Source organism: Oncorhynchus clarkii, chromosome 14, assembly GCF_045791955.1.
Source record: "Oncorhynchus clarkii lewisi isolate Uvic-CL-2024 chromosome 14, UVic_Ocla_1.0, whole genome shotgun sequence".
NCBI lineage: Eukaryota > Metazoa > Chordata > Actinopteri > Salmoniformes > Salmonidae > Oncorhynchus > Oncorhynchus clarkii.
The window spans coordinates 24,101,477-24,124,253 of record NC_092160.1 but is presented as its reverse complement, the minus strand read 5'-3'; the positions used below and the strand labels follow the sequence as shown (position 1 = coordinate 24,124,253).

The 22,777-nt window shown below is 38.5% G+C and overlaps 1 protein-coding gene across 1 annotated transcript; it reads right to left on the bottom strand.

Annotated features, from left to right (window-relative positions):
- Positions 1-4,150: 4,150 nt before the first annotated feature.
- Positions 4,151-13,255, bottom strand: LOC139366038 (uncharacterized). The gene is made up of 6 exons (XM_071103121.1): positions 13,146-13,255; positions 12,542-12,886; positions 11,686-12,027; positions 5,627-5,743; positions 5,436-5,491; positions 4,151-5,301 (listed from the first exon to the last, which is right to left on the bottom strand). The coding sequence occupies exons 2-6, from the start codon at positions 12,585-12,587 to the stop codon at positions 5,176-5,178; spliced, it is 687 nt and encodes a 228-aa protein (XP_070959222.1). The 5' UTR covers positions 12,588-12,886; positions 13,146-13,255; the 3' UTR covers positions 4,151-5,175.
- Positions 13,256-22,777: the final 9,522 nt, after the last annotated feature.

Sequence of the window (22,777 nt, the reverse complement as noted above, 5' to 3'; positions counted from 1 at the left end):
TGGACAAAGTTTATTGGTAACGTTTGGGATTCATTTTGTACGCATTTTGAACGATGGGAAACCGGTGGAATATTGAATGAAGTCTGCCAAATAAACAGACTTTTTGGGGATATAAAGAAGCACTTTATCGAACAAAACGACCATTTGTGATGTAGCTGCGACTCTTTGGATTGCAAACAGAGGAAGATCTTCAAAGGTAAGTGATTAATTTTAGCGCTATTTCTGACAAAGCGGCTGGATTAACTATTTTGTGATAGGGGGCAGCATTTTCACTTTTGGATGAATAGCGTGCCCAGAGTAAACTGCCTCCTACTCTGTCCCAGATGCTAATATATGCATATTATTAGTAGTATTGAATAGAAATCACTCTGAAGTTTCTAAAACTGTTTGAATGATGTCTGTGAGTATAACAGAACTCATATGGCAGGCGAAAACCTGAGAAAAATCCAAACAGGAAGTGGAACATCTGAGGTTTGTAGTTTTTCAAAGCTTGGCCTACCGAATACAGAGTGTCTATGGAGTCAAGTTGCACTTCCTACGGCTTCCACTAGATGTCAACCTTCTTTAGAAACTTGAATGAGGATTCTACTATAAAGGAGGGGCTCATGAGACCTCTAAGTCAGTGGTCTGGCATAGTGCCTTGGTCTCATGAAGCGCGCTCCCGATAGAGTTAGCTCTCGATCCAGTGCTTTTCTTCAGACATAGGAATTCTCCGGTTGGAACATTATGGATGTTTTATGTTAAAAACATCCTAAAAATTGATTTCGTACATCTTTTGACATGTTTCTAAAGGACTGTAACGGAACTTTTCGAGTTTTTGTCTAGACGAAGTGCCTGCGCCTCATGAAGATGGATTACTTGGCTGAACACACTAACAACAAGTGGCTATTTGGACATAAATGATGGACTTTATGGAACGAATCAGTCATTTATTGTCGACCTGGGATTCCTGGTGTCTTATAATGAAGATCATCAAAGGTAAGTGAATATTTATGGTGTTATTTCTAACTTCTGTTGACTCCAAAATGGCGGATATTTCTCTGGCTGTTTTGGGCTCTGAGTGTCATTCTCAGATGATGCTTTTTCCATAAAGTTTTTTAGAAATCTGACACAGCGGTTGCATTACGGAGAAGTCTCTTTACTTCTGTGAATAACACTTGTATCTTTTATCAATGTTTATTATGAGTATTTCTGCAAAATCCCAGGATGTTTTAGAATCAAAACATTACTGCACGTAACGCGCCAATGTAAACTGAGATTTTTGGATATAAATATGCACATTATTGAACAAAACATACATGTATTGTGTAACATGATGTCCTATGAGTGTCATCTGATGAAGATCATCAAAGGTTAGTGAATCATTTGATCGATATTTCTGCTTTTTGTGACTCCTATCTTTGGCTGGAAAAATGGCTGTGTTTTTTCGACTTGGCGGTGATCTAACATAATCATATGTTGTGCTTTAGCTGTAAAGCATTTTTGAAATCGGACACGATGGGTAGAGTAACAAGATGTTTGTCTTTCATTTTCTGTATTGGACTTGATAATGTGTGAAAGTTAACATATTTCAAAAAAAAAATTGAATTTCGCCCACTGCCTTTTCAGCGGAACACCTGCCCTAGAAAGGTTAACAAGAAGTTAAGCTTTTAACCAATGTATAACACTTGTATTTTCATGAATGTTATTACTGATTTTGAATTTCGCAATTTCACCGGATGTTGTCGAGGCCGGGCGCTAGCGGTACGCTTTTCCCAAAGAGGATATTGTGACAAGATCCTGAGGCCCATTGTCGTGCCATTCATCTGCCGCCATCACCTCGTGTTTCAGCATGATAATGCACGGCCCCATGTCGTAAGGATCTGTACACAATTCCTGGAAACTGAAAATGTCCCAATTCTTCCATGTCCTGTATACTCATCAGACATGTCACCCATTGATCATGTTTGGGATGTTCTAGATCAACGTGTACAACAGTGTGTTCCAGCTCCCCCCAATATCCAGAAACTTTGCAAAGCCATTGAAAAGGAGTGGAACAACATTTCACAGTCCACAATCAACAGCCTAATGAACTCTATGCGAAGGAGATGTGGGTTGGGGTGGGGCGGCAGACACACGCATCTCACATTTCATGACATTACATGTTTATATATTGCTTCTAAAATTACAAAAAAAATCACAAATAATATTTTATATTATTAATTTCAAACAAGAGCATTAGCATGAGAAGAACTTACCAGTCCAAAACAATGTCCTCTCCCGTTCAAAAAATATTCCTCCACAATCGCTAAATGAATCGTCCTACAACAATCTCTGTCTCACCTTCCCAATCAATTTTTTCAAAAATTGTGTGTGCATCTGTATATCTAGACTTAGATTTAGCTTTCCCTGACTTAGTCGCCATAATGATTGATATATAAAACTGAATCTGCGCGTTCACCAAACAATGCAATGCGTAATATGTGCTTCTCCTTCCGGTATGAAACCTCCATAGCGAATGACTCAGCTCATTGGCTATCTACCCAGCTAGATTTCAAGACGATCAGTGGTCATTGGGTTAAAAGACAGTCAATCAACGAAACAGCGGGCAAATCATTGGTGCACAATGATGTCATGACTTGTTGTCTTCAAATTGGTTTCTTTCAGTCAATACGTCCCACGAAATGGCCCATCAGGTTTGATTGTGTTACAAACGAACCAGTTGATTTCAGTGAAACCAAACATGACTGGAAAAGTCACGTTCTGTGTGGGTTATTTGCCTGGAATGTGTCGTCGAAAATGGAATGAGACGGAATTCACGACACAAGCGGTTCACAAAATGTTTTGTGTTAGGCTATAAAAATGGATTTTATCAAACAAAAGATCATTCATTGTGTAACAATGAGCATTGGAATTGCAAACAGACGAAGATCATCAAAGGTAAACAATTTATTTTAATGCTGTTTGTGATTATGTTACGCCTGTGCTGGTTAAAAAAAATAAAAATTATGGGGCTCTATGCTCAGATAATCGCATCGTATTCTTTCGCTGTAAATAATTTTTTAAATCTGACAACGCAGATGGATTAGCAAGATTCTAGGCTTTCGATACATGTGAGACACTTGTATTTTCATGAATGTTTAATATGACTATTTATGTAGCGATCACCGTATGTTGTGGAATTTCAGCCCGCTAGCGGGTTCCGTGCGCAGGGGGGTTAACTTCTTTACCCTACCCATCCCTTAAGCGGGATGATTGTCATCAGCAAACGCTGAATAGCATAGCGCCACAGTCAAATAATATTACTAAAAAATATTCATATTCATGAAATCACAAGTGCAATATTGCCAAACACAGCTTAGCCTTTTGTTAAGTTATAAAACCGACCCAACTCCCCCTCCCCTCTCCTGTGGGAGACTGGGGATTTGGGCTATCTGTCCGCCATGTGCCAAACTGATCTGGCACCTTTGAACCTCAACAAGGAGAGAGTGTCACGACACTAGCATACAAAAAAGTATGTGACTACTATTCAATTCAATTCAAGGGGCTTTATTGGCATGGTTAACATGTGTTAACATTGCCAAAGCAAGTGAGGTAGATAATATACAAAATATGTAACATATACTATCTTACTTAATGATCAACATCAATGCTTTATTTTTCACTGAGACCAGCAATTTCGGATGTCTGCTATGCCACTCTACTATTCTGTTACATTGACTTGTGGAAAGGATTCGCTCATCTTGTGAATTGTTTTTTTTCTCTCCATGTTTCTTCTCAGGGATTCAGTGGTGACTGGCCTCAATACACTGGAGTGACCTTTACCACCAAGACAACTGGAACCAGGAGAAAGAAATGAAATAACGGGGAGCATCCAGTCGGTCAACCATTTTTAGTTGCAACCTGACAGAAACAAGCAATCTTTTTTATAGGCATCGATTACGGTTTGTTTCTACAGTTTAAAGGTGTGTAATTTCCAGAGTTACTAATCAATCCTATATACTGTATATTGTTTGGTTTGTGCTTTTTTATTTCTTTGATGATTTCTGAAATTAAGTGTGAATGCATGTGCAGTATGTTTTTTAGTAATCCATTTCAAAGAGTTGAACTTTGAGGACAGTTGTGTGAATCATCCTATGTACCATTATTAAAAGCTCAGTTTTAAATAATGTGATGAATCAGACAATGTTTTATTTATTTTTTTGGTTTGATGATTCGACACAGCCCTACTGGTACATGCTGGTACATTATAGCTATAATTACAGTACGCTGTTTGGAGAACGTAATAAACCTACATTATATACAATGTTTAAGAAGTCATGCTATCTTATTGGTGGTTTCATGGGTTACAATAAATACCACACCAATAATACATTTAGCAAAAATTATTTAAAAAATATTTTTTTTTAACCATACTGCAATTATACATTATTGAAAATAGAGTAAAATTAATCCTTGTCTGAGCCAAAATGCCTCATAGTGGCAGGAGCCTATCTCCCGATTCTATAGCGGAATGCAGCTTGATGTACAAGTACACCTCCTGGATAGGACACTTAACCCAATTCATCTCCTTTATACTGAGTGCAAGGCAGAGAGGCATCCAGTCCCATATTTAGAGTAATTGGTGTGACTCAACCAAGGATCAAACCCTCAACCATCTTATCTCAGGGAGGACACTAGCACAAGGCCAATGAGTTGTCTCACGGTTAAACAGTATGTCTAAACAATGGGCTGAGATACAAGAGATACGATACAAGAGGAGGACTTAGAATCACTAAGAAAGTCTAAAATAACAATACACAGATTAAAGGTCAAACTTTTCAGGAGTGATTTAAAGACCTCAATGGTATTTGGCCATCTACCTGACAGGACAAGCTGTCCCATAACCGTGTTGCTCTGATCAGCTAGATGCAGGCAAAAGTGTGCAATGTGTCCCTGTCTGTCCATGTGTCTGTCACCTCAAATCTTTCTCTCGACCTGTGTGCACCTATATTGTAAACTTTCATTCATAGGCTAGGTTGTGGCAACCTCATGATGGGTATAGCGAAAATTTTGCCACTGTCTTACTTGATAGAAAATATCACTGTATCAGTAAGGCTAAAATGTCATGACTGTTTAAACACATTGTACAGTATATTAAGAACAGTGTATTTACTAAACTACATCCATTCCTCTGCACATAAACAATGTTCAGTCTCAATCTGAGTACCTGACATTAGAGAACACACTCTCCTGTGGTGTCTCTCTCTTCTTTGTTCCTCTTTTAGTTTTCCTCTCAGAGAAATGCAATGCAGCATAATTCAGAGTCTCTGGGTCTTGTTCCTGTGAATAATCATCATGTTGTTGGTTTTTGATACAAATGTAGTCATAATAATAGCCAGATAATTAGATTATCTAGTATCATATTGGATATCACCTACCAACAAGTCAGTACTATAACAATTGTATTTATTTACCTGATCACATTCGGTGGTTGAGTTGTCATGTCCAATATGCTGAGCAACACTCACTGCTAACATGAATAAAAACAAGCATGAACATGACAAAAGTCAAGATAGGTAATAGACAGAGATATTTTACTTGGTAACAAGTATTGTGTAAAATGTATTAGGTGTTCATCTACAGTTTGTAATACCAGAGAGCTCACCTTTATAATGTTCAGAAATTGGCTTTGTATTTCTGCTGAAAACGAGTATAATGATCACAATCACACAGAAAACTGATGTCACTCCCAGTCCAATGACTACATGATCCAGTGATCTTTCTAAAAGGAAGAAAAAATGTAATAATAAGAGTCGACGTATTCCTTATATTAAAATAAAATGGTAGGACAGATATACCACCCTTATATTAAAATAAAATGGTAGGACAGATATACCACCCTTATATTAAAATAAAAAGGTAGGACAGATATACCACCCTTATATTAAAATAAAATAGTAAGCGACATATATACCACACTTATATTAAAGTAAAAACGTTTTACATTAAAATAACACATTAAGAGAGATATTTATACCACCTGTATATCAAAATAAAATAATAAGAGAGATATATACCACCATTATATTAAAATAAAATAGTAAAATAGATAAATACCACCCTTATATTAAAATAAAATTGTAAAATAGATATATACCACCCGTATATTAAAATAAAATACAAAGAAATATGTACTATCCTTATATTAAAATAAAATAGTAAGAGAGATATATACCACCCTTATATTAAAATAAAACAGTAAGAGGGATATATACCACCATGTACAGTGCCTTGCGAAAGTATTTGGCCCCCTTGAACTTTGCGACCTTTTGCCACATTTCAGGCTTCAAACATAAAGATATAAAACTGTATTTTTTTGTGAAGAATCAACAACAAGTGGGACACAATCATGAAGTGGAACGACATTTATTGGATATTTCAAACTTTTTTAACAAATCAAAAACTGAAAAATTGGGCGTGCAAAATTATTCAGCCCCCTTAAGTTAATACTTTGTAGCGCCACCTTTTGCTGCGATTACAGCTGTAAGTCGCTTGGGGTATGTCTCTATCAGTTTTGCACATCGAGAGACTGAAATTGTTTCCCATTCCTCCTTGCAAAACAGCTCGAGCTCAGTGAGGTTGGATGGAGAGCATTTGTGAACAGCAGTTTTCAGTTCTTTCCACAGATTCTCGATTGGATTCAGGTCTGGACTTTGACTTGGCCATTCTAACACCTGGATATATTTATTATTGAACCATTCCATTGTAGATTTTGATTTATGTTTTGGATCATTGTCTTGTTGGAAGACAAATCTCCGTCCCAGTCTCAGGTCTTTTGCAGACTCCATCAGGTTTTCTTCCAGAATGGTCCTGTATTTTGCTCGATCCATCTTCCCATCAATTTTAACCATCTTCCCTGTCCCTGCTGAAGAAAAGCAGGCCCAAACCATGATGCTGCCACCACCATGTTTGACAGTGGGGATGGTGTGAGCTGTGTTGCTTTTACGCCAAACATAACGTTTTGCATTGTTGCCAAAAAGTTCAATTTTGGTTTCATCTGACCAGAGCACCTTCTTCCACATGTTTGGTGTGTCTCCCAGGTGGCTTGTGGCAAACTTTAGATGACACTTTTTATGGATATCTTTAAGAAATGGCTTTCTTCTTGCCACTTCTTGCCAGATTTGTGCAATATACAACTGATTGTTGTCCTATGGACAGAGTCTCCCACCTCAGCTGTAGATCTCTGCAGTTCATCCAGAGTGATCATGGGCCTCTTGGCTGCATCTCTGATCAGTCTTCTCCTTGTATGAGCTGAAAGTTTAGAGGGACGGCCAGGTCTTGGTAGATTTGCAGTGGTCTGATACTCCTTCCATTTCAATATTATCGCTTGCACAGTGCTCCTTGGGATGTTTAAAGCTTGGGAAATCTTTTTGTATCCAAATCCAAACAGAACTCATATGGCAGGCAAAAACCTGAGAAAAAATCCAACCAGGAAGAGGGACATCTGAGGTTTGTAGTTTTTCAAGTCAATGCCTATCGAATATTCAGTGTCTATGGGGTCATATTGCACTTCCTAAGGCTTCCACTAGGCTTCCACTAGAACCTTTTTTGATGCTTCTAATGTGAAGGAGGGGGGAACGAGAGCTGAATGAGTCATGGGTCTGGCAGAGTGGCATGAGCTGATCACGTGCGCTCATGTGAGAGTTAGCTGCGTTCCATCGCATTTCTACATACAAAGGAATTCTCCGGTTGAAACATTATTGAAGATTTATGTTAAAAACATCCTAAAGATTGATTCTATACTTCGTTTGACATGTTTCTACGAACTGTAATATGATTTTTTGTCTGAACTTTCGCCTGGACTTGCACGTGCATTGTGAGTTTGGATTGTGTACTAAACGCGCGAACGAAAAGCAGGTATTTGGACATAAATGACGGACGTTATCAAACAAATCAAAAATGTATTGTGGAACTGGGATTCCTGGGAGTGCATTCTGATGAAGATCAAGCGTGTTCAGCCCAGCAATCCATCCTCATGAGGTGCGAGCACGACGTCCAGACAAAAACTCGAAAAGTTCCGTTACAGGTCGTAGAAACATTAAAAACGATGTATGGAATCAATCTTTAGGATGTTTTTAATATAAATCATCAATAAGGTTCCAACCGGAGAATTCCATTGTCTGTAGAAAAGCACTAGAAAGACAGCTAACTCTGTCGGGACCGCGCGTCACGAGCCTGAGACACTCTGCTAGACCCATGACTCATTCAGCTCCCATTTCCCCCTCCTTTATAGCAGAAGCCTGAAACAAGTTTCTATAGACGGTTGACATCTAGTGGAAGCCTTAGGAAGTGCAACTTGACCCCATAGACACTGTGTATTCAGTAGGCCAAGCTTTGAAAAACTACAAACCTCAGATTTCCCCTCTTCCTCAGGTTTTCGCCTGTCATATGAGTTCTGAAAAACTCAAAGACATCATTCAAACTGTTTTAGAAGCTTCAGATTGTTTCTATGAAATGCTAATAATAATATGCATATATTAGCATCTGGGACTGAGTAGAAGGCAGTTCACTCTGGGCACGCTATTTCATCCAAAAAATGCTGCCCCCTATCCCAAACAAGTTTTAAGTCAGGATTCCAATTTGAGTCAGCCATGCCTCCTTGCCCGTCTAACAATTCCTCATCTCCCACCCCTTCTAATGTGACTATGCTTCTCCCTCTTTTTCCTCTGCCCCGCTACAAGGTTTCTCCCTGCAGGCAGTCACTGAGTCCGAGGTGCTTAATGCAAAAAAACTTTACGGAAAAAACAAACCATGCAATAATCGGAGACGGCGCTCAGAAAATAAACAACATTTTCTGCCATGTTGGAGTCAACAGAAACCACAAATAACATTATGAATATTCCCTTACCTTTGATGATCTTCATCAGAATGCTCTCCCAGGAATCCTAGTGCCACAATAAATGCTTGTTTATGTTCGATAATGTCCATTATTTATGTTCAAGTAGCTACTTTTGTTAGCGCGTTAGGTACACAAATCCAAACGCTCGTGCAGGTCCCGCATAACTTCGGACAAACACTTCAAAAAGTTCAATTACAGGCCGAGAAAACATTTCAAACTAACTATAGAATCAATCTTTAGGATGTTGTTATGAAAAATGTTCAATAAAGTTCCAACCGGAGAGTTTCTTTGTGTCTAGAAAAGCAATGGAACGTAGGTCGATATCATGTGAAATGCGCGTGACCAGGAAATGGCTCTCTGCCAGTAACCTGACTCATTCAGCTCTTATTCAGGCCCACAACACAGTAGAAGCCTCATTCAAGTTTTTAAAGACGCTTGGCATCTAGTGGAAGCCCTAGGACGTGCAACTTCATCCATATCCCACTGTGAATTCAATAGGGCCTGGGTTGAAAATCGACCAACCTCAGATTTCTCACTTCCTGTTTGGATTATGAGTTCTGTTATACTCACCGACAACATTCAAACAGTTTTAGAAACTCCAGAGTGTTTTCCATCCAATACTAATAATAATATGCATATATTAGCAACTGAGACTGAGGAGCAGGCCGTTTACTCTAGGCACCTCTGGGCACCTTTCATCCAAGCTACTCAATACTGCCCCTGCAGCCATAAGAAGTTAAATGCTCTACAACAAAGCTTTCTTAGTATCCAACAGGCTTTCTCTACACTTAAACTTGTTCTGAACACCTCCAAAACAAAGGTAATGTGGTTTGGTAAGAAGAATACCCCTCTCCCCACAGGTGTGATTACTACCTCTGAGGGTTTAGAGCTTCAGATAGTCACCTCATACAAGTACTTGGGAGTATGGCTAGACGGTACACTGTTCTTCTCTCAGCACATATCGAAGCTGCAGGCTAAAGTTAGAGGAATCCAATTCTAGATTTATCGTCATCGCTCCTCTGTCACCCCAGCTGCCAAACTAAGCCTGATTCAGATTACCATCCTACCCATGCTAGATTATGGATACTAGATCCTACCCATGCTAGATTAGATTGGTAGGTAAGGGTGCTCTCGAGCAGCTAGGGCCATCAGATTTGCCACCATTGCTCCTTATAGGACATATCACTGCACTTTATTCTCCTCTGTAAACTGGTCACTCGCATCCCCGGGTTGCTTGTCTTTTCAGTTCGCTGCAGCTAGCAACTGGAATGAGCTGCAACAAACACTCAAACTGGACAGTTTTATCTCTTCTCTTCTCTTCATTCAAAGACTCAATCATGGACACTCTTGCTGACAGTTGTGGCTGCTTTGCGTGATGTATTGTTGTCTCTGCCTTCTTGCCCTTTGTGCTGTTGTCTGTGCCCAATAATGTTTTGTGCTGCTACTGTGTTGTGCTGCTACCTTGTTGTTGTCATGTTGTGTTGCTACCATGCTGTGTTGTCATGTGTTGCTGCCTAGCTATGTTATTGTCTTAGGTCTTTCTTTATGTAGTGTTGTGTTGTCTCTCTAAATTGTAATGTGTGTTTTGTCCTATATTTATATCTATATACATTAATAATATATATATTTTTTAATATTTTTATTTGTCCCCGCAGGAGGCCTTTTGCCTTTTGGTAAGCCGTCATTGTAAGTCATTTTTTCTTAACTGACTTGCCTAATTAAATAAAGGTTAAATAATAAATATTAAAATAAAAATATTAAAATAAGAAGAGCGTCTGTAAATCGCAGAGGAGGATCAGGGACTGTTCCTAGCAACTGTTGATTTCTGGTGACTTTTCCTGCCCTTTCAGTAGCCGTGGCATCAACCAGGTGGTTGGTAAATTTTTGGTAATGTACCACCAGTACCTACAGAAAGGAGCGGCTTCTATGAAGGAATTGAATGCAGGAAAAGCAGCTGTAGTGCTATGATGAGGGGCTCTCTCTTTCGTCTTTATCCTGCCTTTTCAACCCAAACTTCCTCAACTCCCTTTCCTTAGTATGTCTAGAGACATTTAATATCCTTCTCTATCATCTCAATTCACATTTGTTGTGTTTGTCATTTTGTTTAGCTTTTTAAAGCGTTGAGATTATTTATTATCTAAGAATTTACAGCTGAATTTAAAGCTCATTCATTTCTGGTCAATGATGTGAATATTGTTATAGGAAAAGGCACATGACCTCAACCACTGTGCTGTACACTGACTGTACAAAACATTTTCCATGACAGACTGACCAGGTGAATCCAGGTGAACGCTATGATCCCTTGTTGATGTCACTTGCTTAATCCACCAGTGTATATGAAGGGGAGGAGACAGGTTACAGAAGGATTTTTAAGCCTTGAGACAATTGAGACATGGATTGTGTATGTGTGACATTCAGAGGGCGAATGGGCAAGACAAAATATTTAAGAGCCTTTGAACGGGTTATGGTAGTAGGTGCCAGGCGTACTGGTTTTAGTGTGTCAAGAACTGCAACGCAGCTGGGTTTTTCATGCTCAACAGTTTCACGTGTTTCAAGAATGGTCCACCACCCAAAGGACATCCAGACAACTCGACACAACTGTGGGAAGCATTGGAATCAACATGGGCCAGCATCCCTATGGAATGCTTTCGACACCTTGTATAGTTCATGCCCCAATGAATTGAGGCTGTTCTGGGGCAAAAGGGGGTGCAACTCAATATTAGGGAAATGTTCTTAATGTTTTGTACACTCTGTATACGCACCACATAAATATTACTAAACCTTCTATAATTTATACACTATAACACATAATATTCATTACTTACCAATATTTAGGTTTGTTCCGTTGCCAAACAGGATCTCCCCACATGTGGCCACAGCACAGTAGTAAGTGCCAGCATCAGAGAGACTGAGGTTGTTCTTGGAGAGGCTGTAGACACAGCTCTGTGTAGGAGAGGGAGTCTCAGGGCTCTTCTCACAGTCATCACTCCTGTTCCCAGGGGTGTAAATAACTCCTGGATGGGATTCTCCTGATCCGGCTCTGAACCAGTACACACTGTGTTCTCCTGTACAGGTCTGAGAGAGTACTGTACACTGTAGAGTCACAGAGTCTCCTGGATGGACTGGATCAGAAACTAGTTGCTGCACCAATGTAGGGTGATTGTGTCCTATAATGTTTAATTGCATTTAGAAAATTATTCATATGCTTGTAAAGTGGAGATGTCATAGAATTTTAAATAGTAAACATTATTTTAGGCGCACGGCAGTTTTGGAAACAGTGCTTTGCTTGCTAGAAAATAGTGGTACGATTGCTAATTAACTGTAAACCTTTTATTTATTTGTCAGTAATTATTCCAATTTATTCACCCCACAGTCAGCCAAGATGCTTAGCTAGCCAGTTTAAGAGTTGTTTACAGTAAAAGTTAGTTAGCTACCGTTTCTACACTCTTTTGCTAGCTATACCGTAACGTTGTCATTTCAAAAACCTGTCAAAAATGACAAGTGTCTTTACATTTGACCATTATGACACGCATCCATGAATATCCACTTTCTAAGCATACTGCAGCAAGATTGTTAATACTTTCTCGGAACATCAACAGTATAAAGCAGTGTACATCTACTGTATGTATAAAAATACACAAAAACCTTGAATTTTGAAATACGTAATTTAAATCAAATTACCCTTCACAGCCAAAAATGTTGCATGTCCATAGTCCATCCCATACATTGTCCCAATTCCACAAAAGTATGTTGCCTCATCTAATGTGCTGATATATCTGATAATGAGATTATACCCATATTCAGATTCCTTCACTTTGAAACGTGGGTTCTTAAACTCTCCTTTAAGTACAGGTTCTGATGCATAGGACACAGATGCGACAAGATGGGGCAGTTGGCCAACAGTTTGTCTGTACCAGTACAGGAATTGTTCAGATTCTGCTTTAGGACATGGCAAAGATACAGTGTCTCCAAATAGATGAGCAGTCACTGGTATTGGTTGAGGAGCATCTTCAGTCTGAATCAGGTCTGCCAAAATGTGAATGTAATCAGATGTCAATGTTAAATGGAAATGGACAATGGTCAACCTTTGAATAACAGTGTATATTCTAAGTCATCAAACTACTGCAATTCAAATTGTCTGAAGATATATCGGTCACATTGCTGTCCAAACTGAATATATTTCATTACCTTTAGATATGACTTTCCAATATGATATTGTTATTCTTTTAGATTTTCAATTTTACTGTTCAGTAAAGTACTATGTGAGATTAGGACATGCACTTACACACTTGAGAGAGAAGTCCCCAAAGAAGGCAGATTCTGATAATCTTGATATGGACTGACTATAGCGCTTTAACAACTGTTAAACTTAACTGTTACTATGAATGACTGACTGACAAAATGAAAAGAATTGTGGGCTGTTTAAGATCTCAGAAATACATGATTGGTTAGGGGAAAGACATGCATCACTTCCTGTGCAACATTTTCACCCATTTTCAGCCATGTACTGTATGCAATGTAAAGATTTATGTTGTGCATAATTTTTTTGGCCTATATAGAGCTATATAGTCCAGGACTAATCTGTGTCTGGAAAACAAATTCACGCTAAATTTAGCCACCGATAGCTAACTATCAATGATAAGTCAATTGTGCAGTGTTTTTTTATGGAACGATCACTTTTAAGTAACATCAAACCAAATATAGAGTTTTTTTGGCAATGAGAATTGCATGATTGCCCCTATCATTCCCATAGATTTTTAGATAGATGTGGCTAAAGTTAGCTGAAGTCTGTAGTTCCTGTTTAGAGAAAACCGACCAATGGATTACATTTTGTCTTGGCTACTTTCACGGTGAGGAACCATCTTACATGAAGTTGTTAAATGCTGAGCTTCCCCTTTAATGCTGAGTGTGAAGCATACTGTGTAAGGTTGACCCAAAAAAAGAAAAGGTTTTAATATGCATTTTAATATTTTGCAACATTATAGGGTCAAATAAAATGCAGATTGTTTACAGTTTACTGACAAATGCGTGAGACACTTACCATATGCAAGAACGAAAAATTAATAATAATAATACATTGAGAACTACCAAATATTTGACCAAATATACATATTCACAGTGATGGAAAAAGTATTCAATTGTTGTACTTGAGTAAATGTAAAGATTCCTTAGATTCCTTAGAAAATGACTTGAGTGTAATGAGTACGTTTGGGTGTCAGAGAAAATGTATGGAATAAAAAGTACATTATTATCTTTAGGAATGTAGTGAAGTAAATGTAAAGGTTGTCAAAAATATAAATAGTAAAGTAAAGTGCAGATACTAAAAAAACTACTTAAGTAATACTTTAAAGTATTTTACTTAAGTGCTTTACACCACTGCATATTCACAGAAGTATGTGTTCATTCTATGATACAAGTTCAAATGAAACTTAATGAACTAGAGTTATAAGTCTCTGTTTTTCAGTAAAAAACTCAATTTGTAATGGATATAAGTTGTTATAAATGGTATATCAACAAAGTATTATAAAAAGAGACGAATTAACTAGATTATTAATTCTTCTGAACAGTACTGACACATACAGTTACTTTGTAAAGTATTCAGACCCATTCACTTTCTCCACATTTTGTTAGGTTACAGCCTTATTTATTTACATAATTACATTTGCAAATTTATTTACATAAGTATTCAGACACTTTGCTATGAGACTAGAAATTGAGCTCAGGTGCATTCTGTTTCCACTGATCATCCTCGAGATGTTTCTACAACTTGATTGGAGTCCACCTTTGGTAAATTCAATTAATTAGACATGATTTGGAAAGGCAAAAACCTGTCTATATAAAGTCCCACAGTTTACAGTGCATGTCAAAGCAAAAACCAAGTCATGAGGTAAAAGGAATTGTCCTTATAGCTCCGTGACATGATTTTGTCAAGGCACAGATCTGGGGAAGGGTACCAAACAAAAGTTTGTATCCACCAAGAACCTTCTTAAAGCTGTCTGCCCAGCCAAACTGAGCAATCGGGCCTTGGTCACTGACAGAGTTCCTCTGTGGAGATGGGAGAACCTTCCAGAAGGACAACCATTTCTGCATCACTCTACCAATCAGGCCTTTATGGTAGAATGGCCAGACGGAAGCCACTCCTCCGTAAAAGGCACATGACAGCCCGCTTGGACTTTGCCAAAAGGCATCTAAAGGATTCTCAGACCTTGAGAAACCAGATTCTCTGGTCTGATGAATCCAAGATTGAACTATTTGGCCTTAATGTCAAACGTCACATCTTGAGGAAACCTAGCACCATCCCTACAGTGAAGCATGGTTGTTGGAGCATCATGCTGTGGGAATATTTTTCAGTGGCAGGGACTGGGAGACTAGTCAGGATCGAGGGAAAGATGAACGGAGCAAAGTACTGTGATATCCTTGATGAAAACCTGCTCCAGATCGCTCAGGACCTCAGACTGGGGCAAAGGTTCACATTCCAACAGGACAACGACCATAAGCACACAGCCAAGACAATGCAGGAGTGGCTTCGGGACAAGTCTCAAGTCTCTGAGTCTCCCCGGACATGAACCCGAACGATCATCTCTGGAGAGACCTGAAAATATCTTTGCAGTGACGATCCCCATTCTACCTGACAGAGCTTGCAGAGAGGAATGGCAGAAAGTCGCCAAATACAGGTGCCACATCCAAGAAGACTCGAGGCTGTAATCGCTGACAAAGGTACTTTAACAAAGTACTAAGTAAAGCATCTGAACACTTATTAAATGGTTGCTTTTTGATTTTTTAAAACAACTTCTACACATCTGTTTTTTCTTTGTCATTATGGGGTATTGTGTGTAGATTGATGGGGGGGGGGAAACTATTTAATCGATTATAGAATAAGGCTGTAACGTAACACAATGTGGAAAAAGTCAAGAGGTCTGAATACTTTCTGAATGCACTTGTACGTGGACATTTAAAGATTAATTCCCTACTGCTACTTGTTGACATCAGCTAGCTCAAAGTAAGTGGACCACTCCAGAAGACATTTTGAGCAGAAACATGGATGTCATTCCATTGTCTATGGTATTGCATCAGGATATTGTATTGTAATATTGTAAAAGTTCATTCGAAAGCAATGTCCTGAGATTATTTAACCAAAACGCTTACATTTTGTCTAAATAGAGATGCTTGACTGAGATAATTTTGTCTATGCTGTATCTGAAACTAAGTTCTCTCCCAGTCTCAGTACCTGATATCAGAGTACACGCTCTCCTGTGGTGTCTCTCTCTTCTTTCTTCCTCTTTTAGTTTTCTTCTCAGAGAAATACAATGCAGCGTAATTTAACATATCTGTGTTTGGCACCTAAGTAAGAGAGTACAGTAAATAAAAACTCAATTGTGCACAATAACAGAAAAGTCTAAATAATAACATTATCAATAATATGTTCAAAGGAAATGTACATTCTGAGTCTAAGATTCAATTACCTACATAGGGAGCTGGACTGCCAACAATGTAGCTTTTAGAGTTATTTTCCCTGACATTTGAGGATATTGCTTTCACGGTGAACACTGCAGACATCAGCTCAGAAAATATCTTTGAAATTTCAAGCGTGCTATAACACCGATCTAACGAGGATCTGAGTGAATCCCGGTCGTAGTGTTATATTTTTTCTTACTAGTTAATGACAGGCTATGGCTATGCAAATTAATGTTTAACTAGCAATACAAGCAAATTGTCATAGCTAGCTAAAGTTAACCAATTGGTTCAATATTAGCTAGCTAACATTAGGCTATAACTAACAACGCAAAATAGCATTCTGAGAGAACATCACTAACGTTACACACACCTTATACACATAAGTTAACGTTAACTAGCAAGCCAGCCACCTAACATCAGATAATGTTATCTAGCTAACAATAAACTTTAACTTGGGATCTTTTTTTTGTGCCTTCGTTTATGGTTTTTTAGGGCCTCCCCACTACACGAGGATGAGGAAGTGTTTTGCTGTTTGGGGTAAGTTTCTCAAAAACATGTGATATCACAAAAAGGTGTCTGGACCTTTCTGTAACATGCCATTTACATCAAAAATATAGATATGGTTTAAAAAAATAAAACCTATCCTTTAACAATCAGACTCTCTTGGGCCAAGGAGAGCAATTGGGCTGACAAGTCTCAGGCAGGGTTACCTCATCAGAGGACAAGATTCTAAATCGCCTCCGATACACCTGGATTCTACTTTAAAGTTCTCTTTGGAAGGCACTTCATTTGTATTTCTAAGATGACATGTAATGACATGTAGCATTCAGTAGCAAAGTGTGGCCTCACCTGGGGAACCCTAACCAAGAAGGTAGCAAACTGAAAGAAGTGGTGCTGTCTTGTGGATATCTTATCTGCCTCAAAGCACGAAGAGGATTAAGTAAGTAAGTTCAGTAGCAAAATTGGCTTTCCATCTTGTTCAGCACCCCGGCTGACTGGGTGTTACCAGTAGCTTTTCTAGCATGTATGATGATTAGCTAGGTATTTTTTCACATGAAAGCAGCCAGATATAGCCTCTTTTGTCGTGCTAGGTATCTAGCATTAGTTTACGTTATCTAAATGTAATCACCTATCTAATCAGCTAGCTAGAAATGTACCAATCAAAATTATTCTGTGACTTACTCAGAAAATGCATTGCAGAAATAGCTACCAAAGGGGACTCAATTCAGGGAACTAGGCATGTGACCCACATCTCTACTTCACAGGAGAGGCATTTGAATGTAATGCTTTTTTTCACCAGAAATGCCTTCTGGAATAAGTGAACGTTCATGTGCCTTAATAACTAACTTGTATACCACCTGTAAATACAAATAAAATGGTTGTATTACGTTGGTTTAGCCACGGAAAAAGTCCAGAACGTTGCCGCTACCCATGATTGGCTGAGATAATGGATAGGTTGGACGTGCCGAGAGACGAGTTTGGATTGGTCTACCATGTTGCATGCTTCTGTCTATAACATGAGCTACTCAGTATATGATAGATAATCCTTTTTACTATGGCTTTTTTGAAAGATATGGTGATGAACTCCAAAAGTGTTGCTACTGCTATCGACTTTCTGGAGAACGATTGTGCCATGCTGACTCTGAAAATGAATCAGACAATGAGGAAATCCCTGATTTAGGTAAAAACATTTTAATTGAACCAGACGTTGTTTAGTCTTCTGATGACAGTGATGGGGAAGAAACAGTGATCAACAGTGTTTTTGTCACGGAAGTTGACTGACTTTTGAAATCAGTGGAATTCCTGGTGTAAGCAAAGTATGATAGTTGCCATTTGATTGTAAATATGCAGAGGGAGTCTAAAAGAGAACATAGAAGGCTGTTGTATAAAACACCTGTCTCCGGATTACAGCTTCAAACTAAGGGCAACCATGGCGTCCGTGACAGAGAGGGACAAGCATTTATCCATGTATAAAGGTAAGAGTCTAGCTAGGTACATTTTCAGATATTATAATTCTAATTTAGTCAGGAAGTCGCTCTCATAGCAAGCTAATGCGTATTGTTAGCTGTGTAGTACTATTATTCGTATCTCAGAAAGCCATTTACATTGCTAGTTCTAGCCTAAAGTGAAGGGCTCCCGAGTGGCACAGCAGTCTAAGGTACTGCATCTCAGTGCTAGAGGTGTCACTACAGGCCCTGGTTCGATTCCAGGCTGTATCACAACTGGCCATGATTGGGAGTCCCATAGGGCGGTGCACAATTGGCTTAGCGTTGTCTATGTTAGAGGTTGGCCCGTGTAGGCAGTCATTGTAAATAAGAATTTGTTCTTAACTGGCTTGCCTAGTTAAATAAAAGTTGAAATGATACCTAGTTGGTTTGCTTTAGCTACCTGCAGATTCATGCATGGTAGCTAGCTATGACAATTAATTTGGGTTGGAATTATTGCCGCATTGAAAAGAATTGGGAACTCGGGAAATCTTCCGACTTCAGTGCTTTCAAGACATCTGAAAACTGAAAAAAACTCTCTCTGACTGGCAAAATATTTTTGAACAGTCATCCAACTCGGAATTCCAACTTGGGAACACAGGCCTCTTTCTAGAGCATTGATTTTCTGACCTGAAGTGCACTGACATCATGACTTGGCCTCGTATTTTTCCAAGTTTTCAGTTGTCTTGGAGGCACCATTAGCTTCAGCTAAACAATTAACTTTTTTCCAAAAAGTGGGGTTACAAGTTAATCAACTTTCAAAGCAGAATTAATTTCTTGTTGTACCTAAACTGTAATGTATGATATACCATTTTTCTAGCTCTGAGTGTTTACTTTTATCCAATGTAAAAAACAACTTTTCAAATGATGCTACATATGACCAAATCGAGCTGATTGATCTATCTTTGTTGTCTATTGGCTATTGCCGTGTTGTCAAGTACCTCAGTACACATTTTGGTCATGTAACCTACATAATTGATACATTGACATGTACAGTTGCTTTAACACTAAAAAAATATTGACCTAAAGGAAACACTGTGTGTTTAGCACCAGATCGAAATTTACTGGGGGGTAGAGGTTTCCAAAATAGGGGAGGGTCAAACTTTTTTTTTTGCTTTGGGGAGGGTCGTGGGTTTTTTGGAGGAGCACAGGGGAGGGTACTGTGTTTTTTCTCTGGTTTACATTTGCTCTTTTGCTCGTATTTTCCTTATAAACAATGGCTTGACTTACTTTTGAGATCACCCTAATAAAGTTTAGAATCGCTTGTGATGGTTTGGTATGGTGTGGCTATTATTAAGCAACTGCACCCCTATGATATGAAGGCAGTGTGCCCCGACGCCCCAACTGTCTCCGACAGTTGAACTTGAGGTGAGGAAAACTGCCTACCAGCATTACTCCTATAATCTAACAATATAATGCTTATCTTTATACAAAATATTCTGATCGGAAATTGACAAATGACCCTCCCTCTGTATGTTTATATCTGTATAGCAGATACAGTAGCCATTTGACATAAAGAAATGCATGTCTGTGTCGTAGGATGCCACCAGCATATCTCTATATCTCTGGGGTTAGGGCAAAGCTTCTCTTCCTTTCATATATATATATATATATATTGCTCAAATCTCTGACAGCAGAACCGTTAGGTGGATCTGAATGCATATGGATGTCCATACAATTAATCAAGAAACCTCTGACATGGCATATTGTTTTTATGAAGATTTTAGAATATTCACATGAAAATCTGTCGCCAACTGGATGAAAACCTAGTCACAAACATCTAAAGAATAAGCTACAAGCCAGCTAAACTTGTAAGAATTGTACTTAAACACCCCCCTCATACTCATATGGAGGTCTCCATCTCTGTAATGCATCTGTATCTATATAATTGTATATATGTGACTGACCGACATGGGATAAAAGTAGAGACTCAGAACTAGAAAAGTGTATATCATACACTACAGATGAGGAACAATGGGAAAGTAATTATGCTTTGTAAATTGATGAACATGTAACCTCACTTTTGAGAAACTGGCCTTTGAATGTTTTTGGAGCTCATATCTACACCCATTCAGCATCGTTCACACCCTCTAAAACCTTAGCCCCACCCATCTCTTTAACTTCTCTAGGGTAGGGGGCTGCTGGATGAAAAGTAGGGGCTTCTGGATGAAAAGCATGTCCAAATTAAACTTCCTTCTACTCAGGACCAGAAGACAGGATATGCATATAATTAGTAGATTTGGATAGAGAACATTCGAAAGTTTCCAAAACTGTTAAAATAATGTCTGTGAGTATAACAGAACTGATTTGGCAGGCGAAAACCTGAGAAAAATCCATTCAGGGAGTAGGATTTTATTTTTATTTTTTTTTCTATTCAATGCCATTACAGTATCCATTGACTTAGGACTCAAATTGCAGTTCCTATGCCTTCCACTAGATGTCTACAGTCTTTAGAAATTGTTTCAGTCTTGTATTCTGAAAAATGAGGGACTAAGAGCAGTCTGAATGAGTGGACCCTTCCATGTCACAGAGCTTTTTCATGCACGCGACCGAGAGAGTGCCTTTCTTGTTTACCTTTTATATTGACAACGTTATTGTCCGTTTGAAATATTATCGATTATTTAGGCTAAACACAACCTGAGGGTTGAATATAAACATCGTTTGACATGTTTCTATGAACTTTACAGATCAAATTTGGATGTTTTTTGTCTGCCTGTTGTGACTGCTGGATTACTGAAGGAAACGCGCAAACAAAAGGGAGGTTTTCGGATATAAAGAGATACTTTATCAAACAAAAGGAACATTTATTGAATAAATTAATGTCTTCTGAGTGCAAACATAGGAAGATCATCAAAGGTAAGTGATTCATTGTATCTCTATTTCTGACTTGTGTAACTCCTCTACTTGGCTGGTTACTGTTTGTAATGATTTGTCTGCTGGGCTATGTTCTCAAATAATTGTAAGGTATGCTTTCGCCGTAATGCATTTTTGAAATCTGACACCGTGATTGGATTCACAAGAAGTGAATCTTTAAACCTATGTAAAATAGTTGTATATTTTCTGAATTTTTATAATGAGTATTTCTGTATTTGAATTTGGCGCTCTGCAATCTCACTGGATGTTGGCCAGGTGGGACGCTAGCGTCCCACATACCCTAGAGAGGTTAAGGAATCACATCTGACGCCATGTACGAAACAACCAAAGCTTTCAAGACTAAAGGCTTGTTTATACTACAGGTGTGCTCGTAAATTGAATCAGGAGTGCCAGAGTGTGCTCCGAGTGCACTCTGGGAGTTCATGAACTCAGAGCATTGTCAAATTGTCCATTTGTAAATTCGGAGCTAGCTAACAGTATACTTTAACTTGAAATGAAAACGACTTTCTGACTAAATTGGAAACATGTAATATCTGAAAATATAGCTAGCTACACTCTCTTACCTGTATACATGGATGGACACTTCTCCCTCTCTATCACGGATGCCATGGTTAACGCTTAATTTGAAGATGTAATCCGGAGACAGGTATTTTATACAACAGCCTTCTGTGTGTTCTCTCTTTCACTCCGTCAGCATATTTGCAATCAAAAGCCAGAATTTTCTCCAGAAAAGCCGTTAGAAAGGATTACCCACACATACTAACCAGCTCATGTTATAGACATGAAGCATGCTACATGGCAGATCAATCCAAACTCATCTCTCATTATGTTCAGCCCACTCATTATCTCAGCCAATCATGGCTAGGGGGAACCTTGTATTTTTCTGTTGCTAAACCAACTAGACTAGTAATTTAACAATTGTATTCATATTTTCAGATGACATACAAGTTTCTTATTAAGGCACATGAAAGTTCACATGCTCCAGAAGGCATTTCTGCCAAGAAACACATTTTGATTTTTAAAAAGTACATTCAGATTGCTCTCCTGCTAAGTAGTGATGCGCGACATACCCCTAGTTTCCAGAAACTAGTCACATTTATTTTGTACAAAATAGGTACAACAATGGAAATAAATTCCTGACTTTATTGTGTAATCCCGTTTACTTAAAAAAATCTTTCTGTATGTATGTATTTTTTTTACTGACAAATAATGTAAATGAATCAATCCAAACTGTGCAGCGGCCTATTGATGAACGGTAAGAGACTGTTACATTCGGAGATCGTCAAGCCAACCCTTCAATAGATGGTAAGCCTACAAGGAAGGAAGGGATGTATTTTCTATTTGTCTAGTTATTGTGGTGTTGAAACTGCAAACCATGATATAGAAGTGACTGAAGTCGGTATGCTTTGTTTATTGGTTGTGTGGTGCATTGGCACAGAAAACCTTTTGGTGGAAAATGTATTGCATGTGTTATTTGTGGTTGTAAACATTATTTTGAGTTAATTTTATGAAGAGGGAGCATGTTGAATTTTTTTATAGTTGAAGGGGAGGGTCATGTGAAAATATTTTTAACTTTGGGGAGGGGGTGCTTTTTTTAATGACA

Excerpts from the sequence above, each read along its gene's own strand:
- LOC139366038 (XM_071103121.1), bottom strand. The coding sequence starts at position 12,587 with ATGTATGGGATGGACTATGGACATGCAACATTTTTGGCTGTGAAGG. Across the intron at positions 5,744-11,685 it reads CGGAACAAACCTAAATATTG|AAAGATCACTGGATCATGTA; the intron begins GTAAGTAATGAA and ends TCTTCCTTTTAG. Across the intron at positions 5,302-5,435 it reads CAACCACCGAATGTGATCAG|GAACAAGACCCAGAGACTCT; the intron begins GTAAATAAATAC and ends GATTATTCACAG.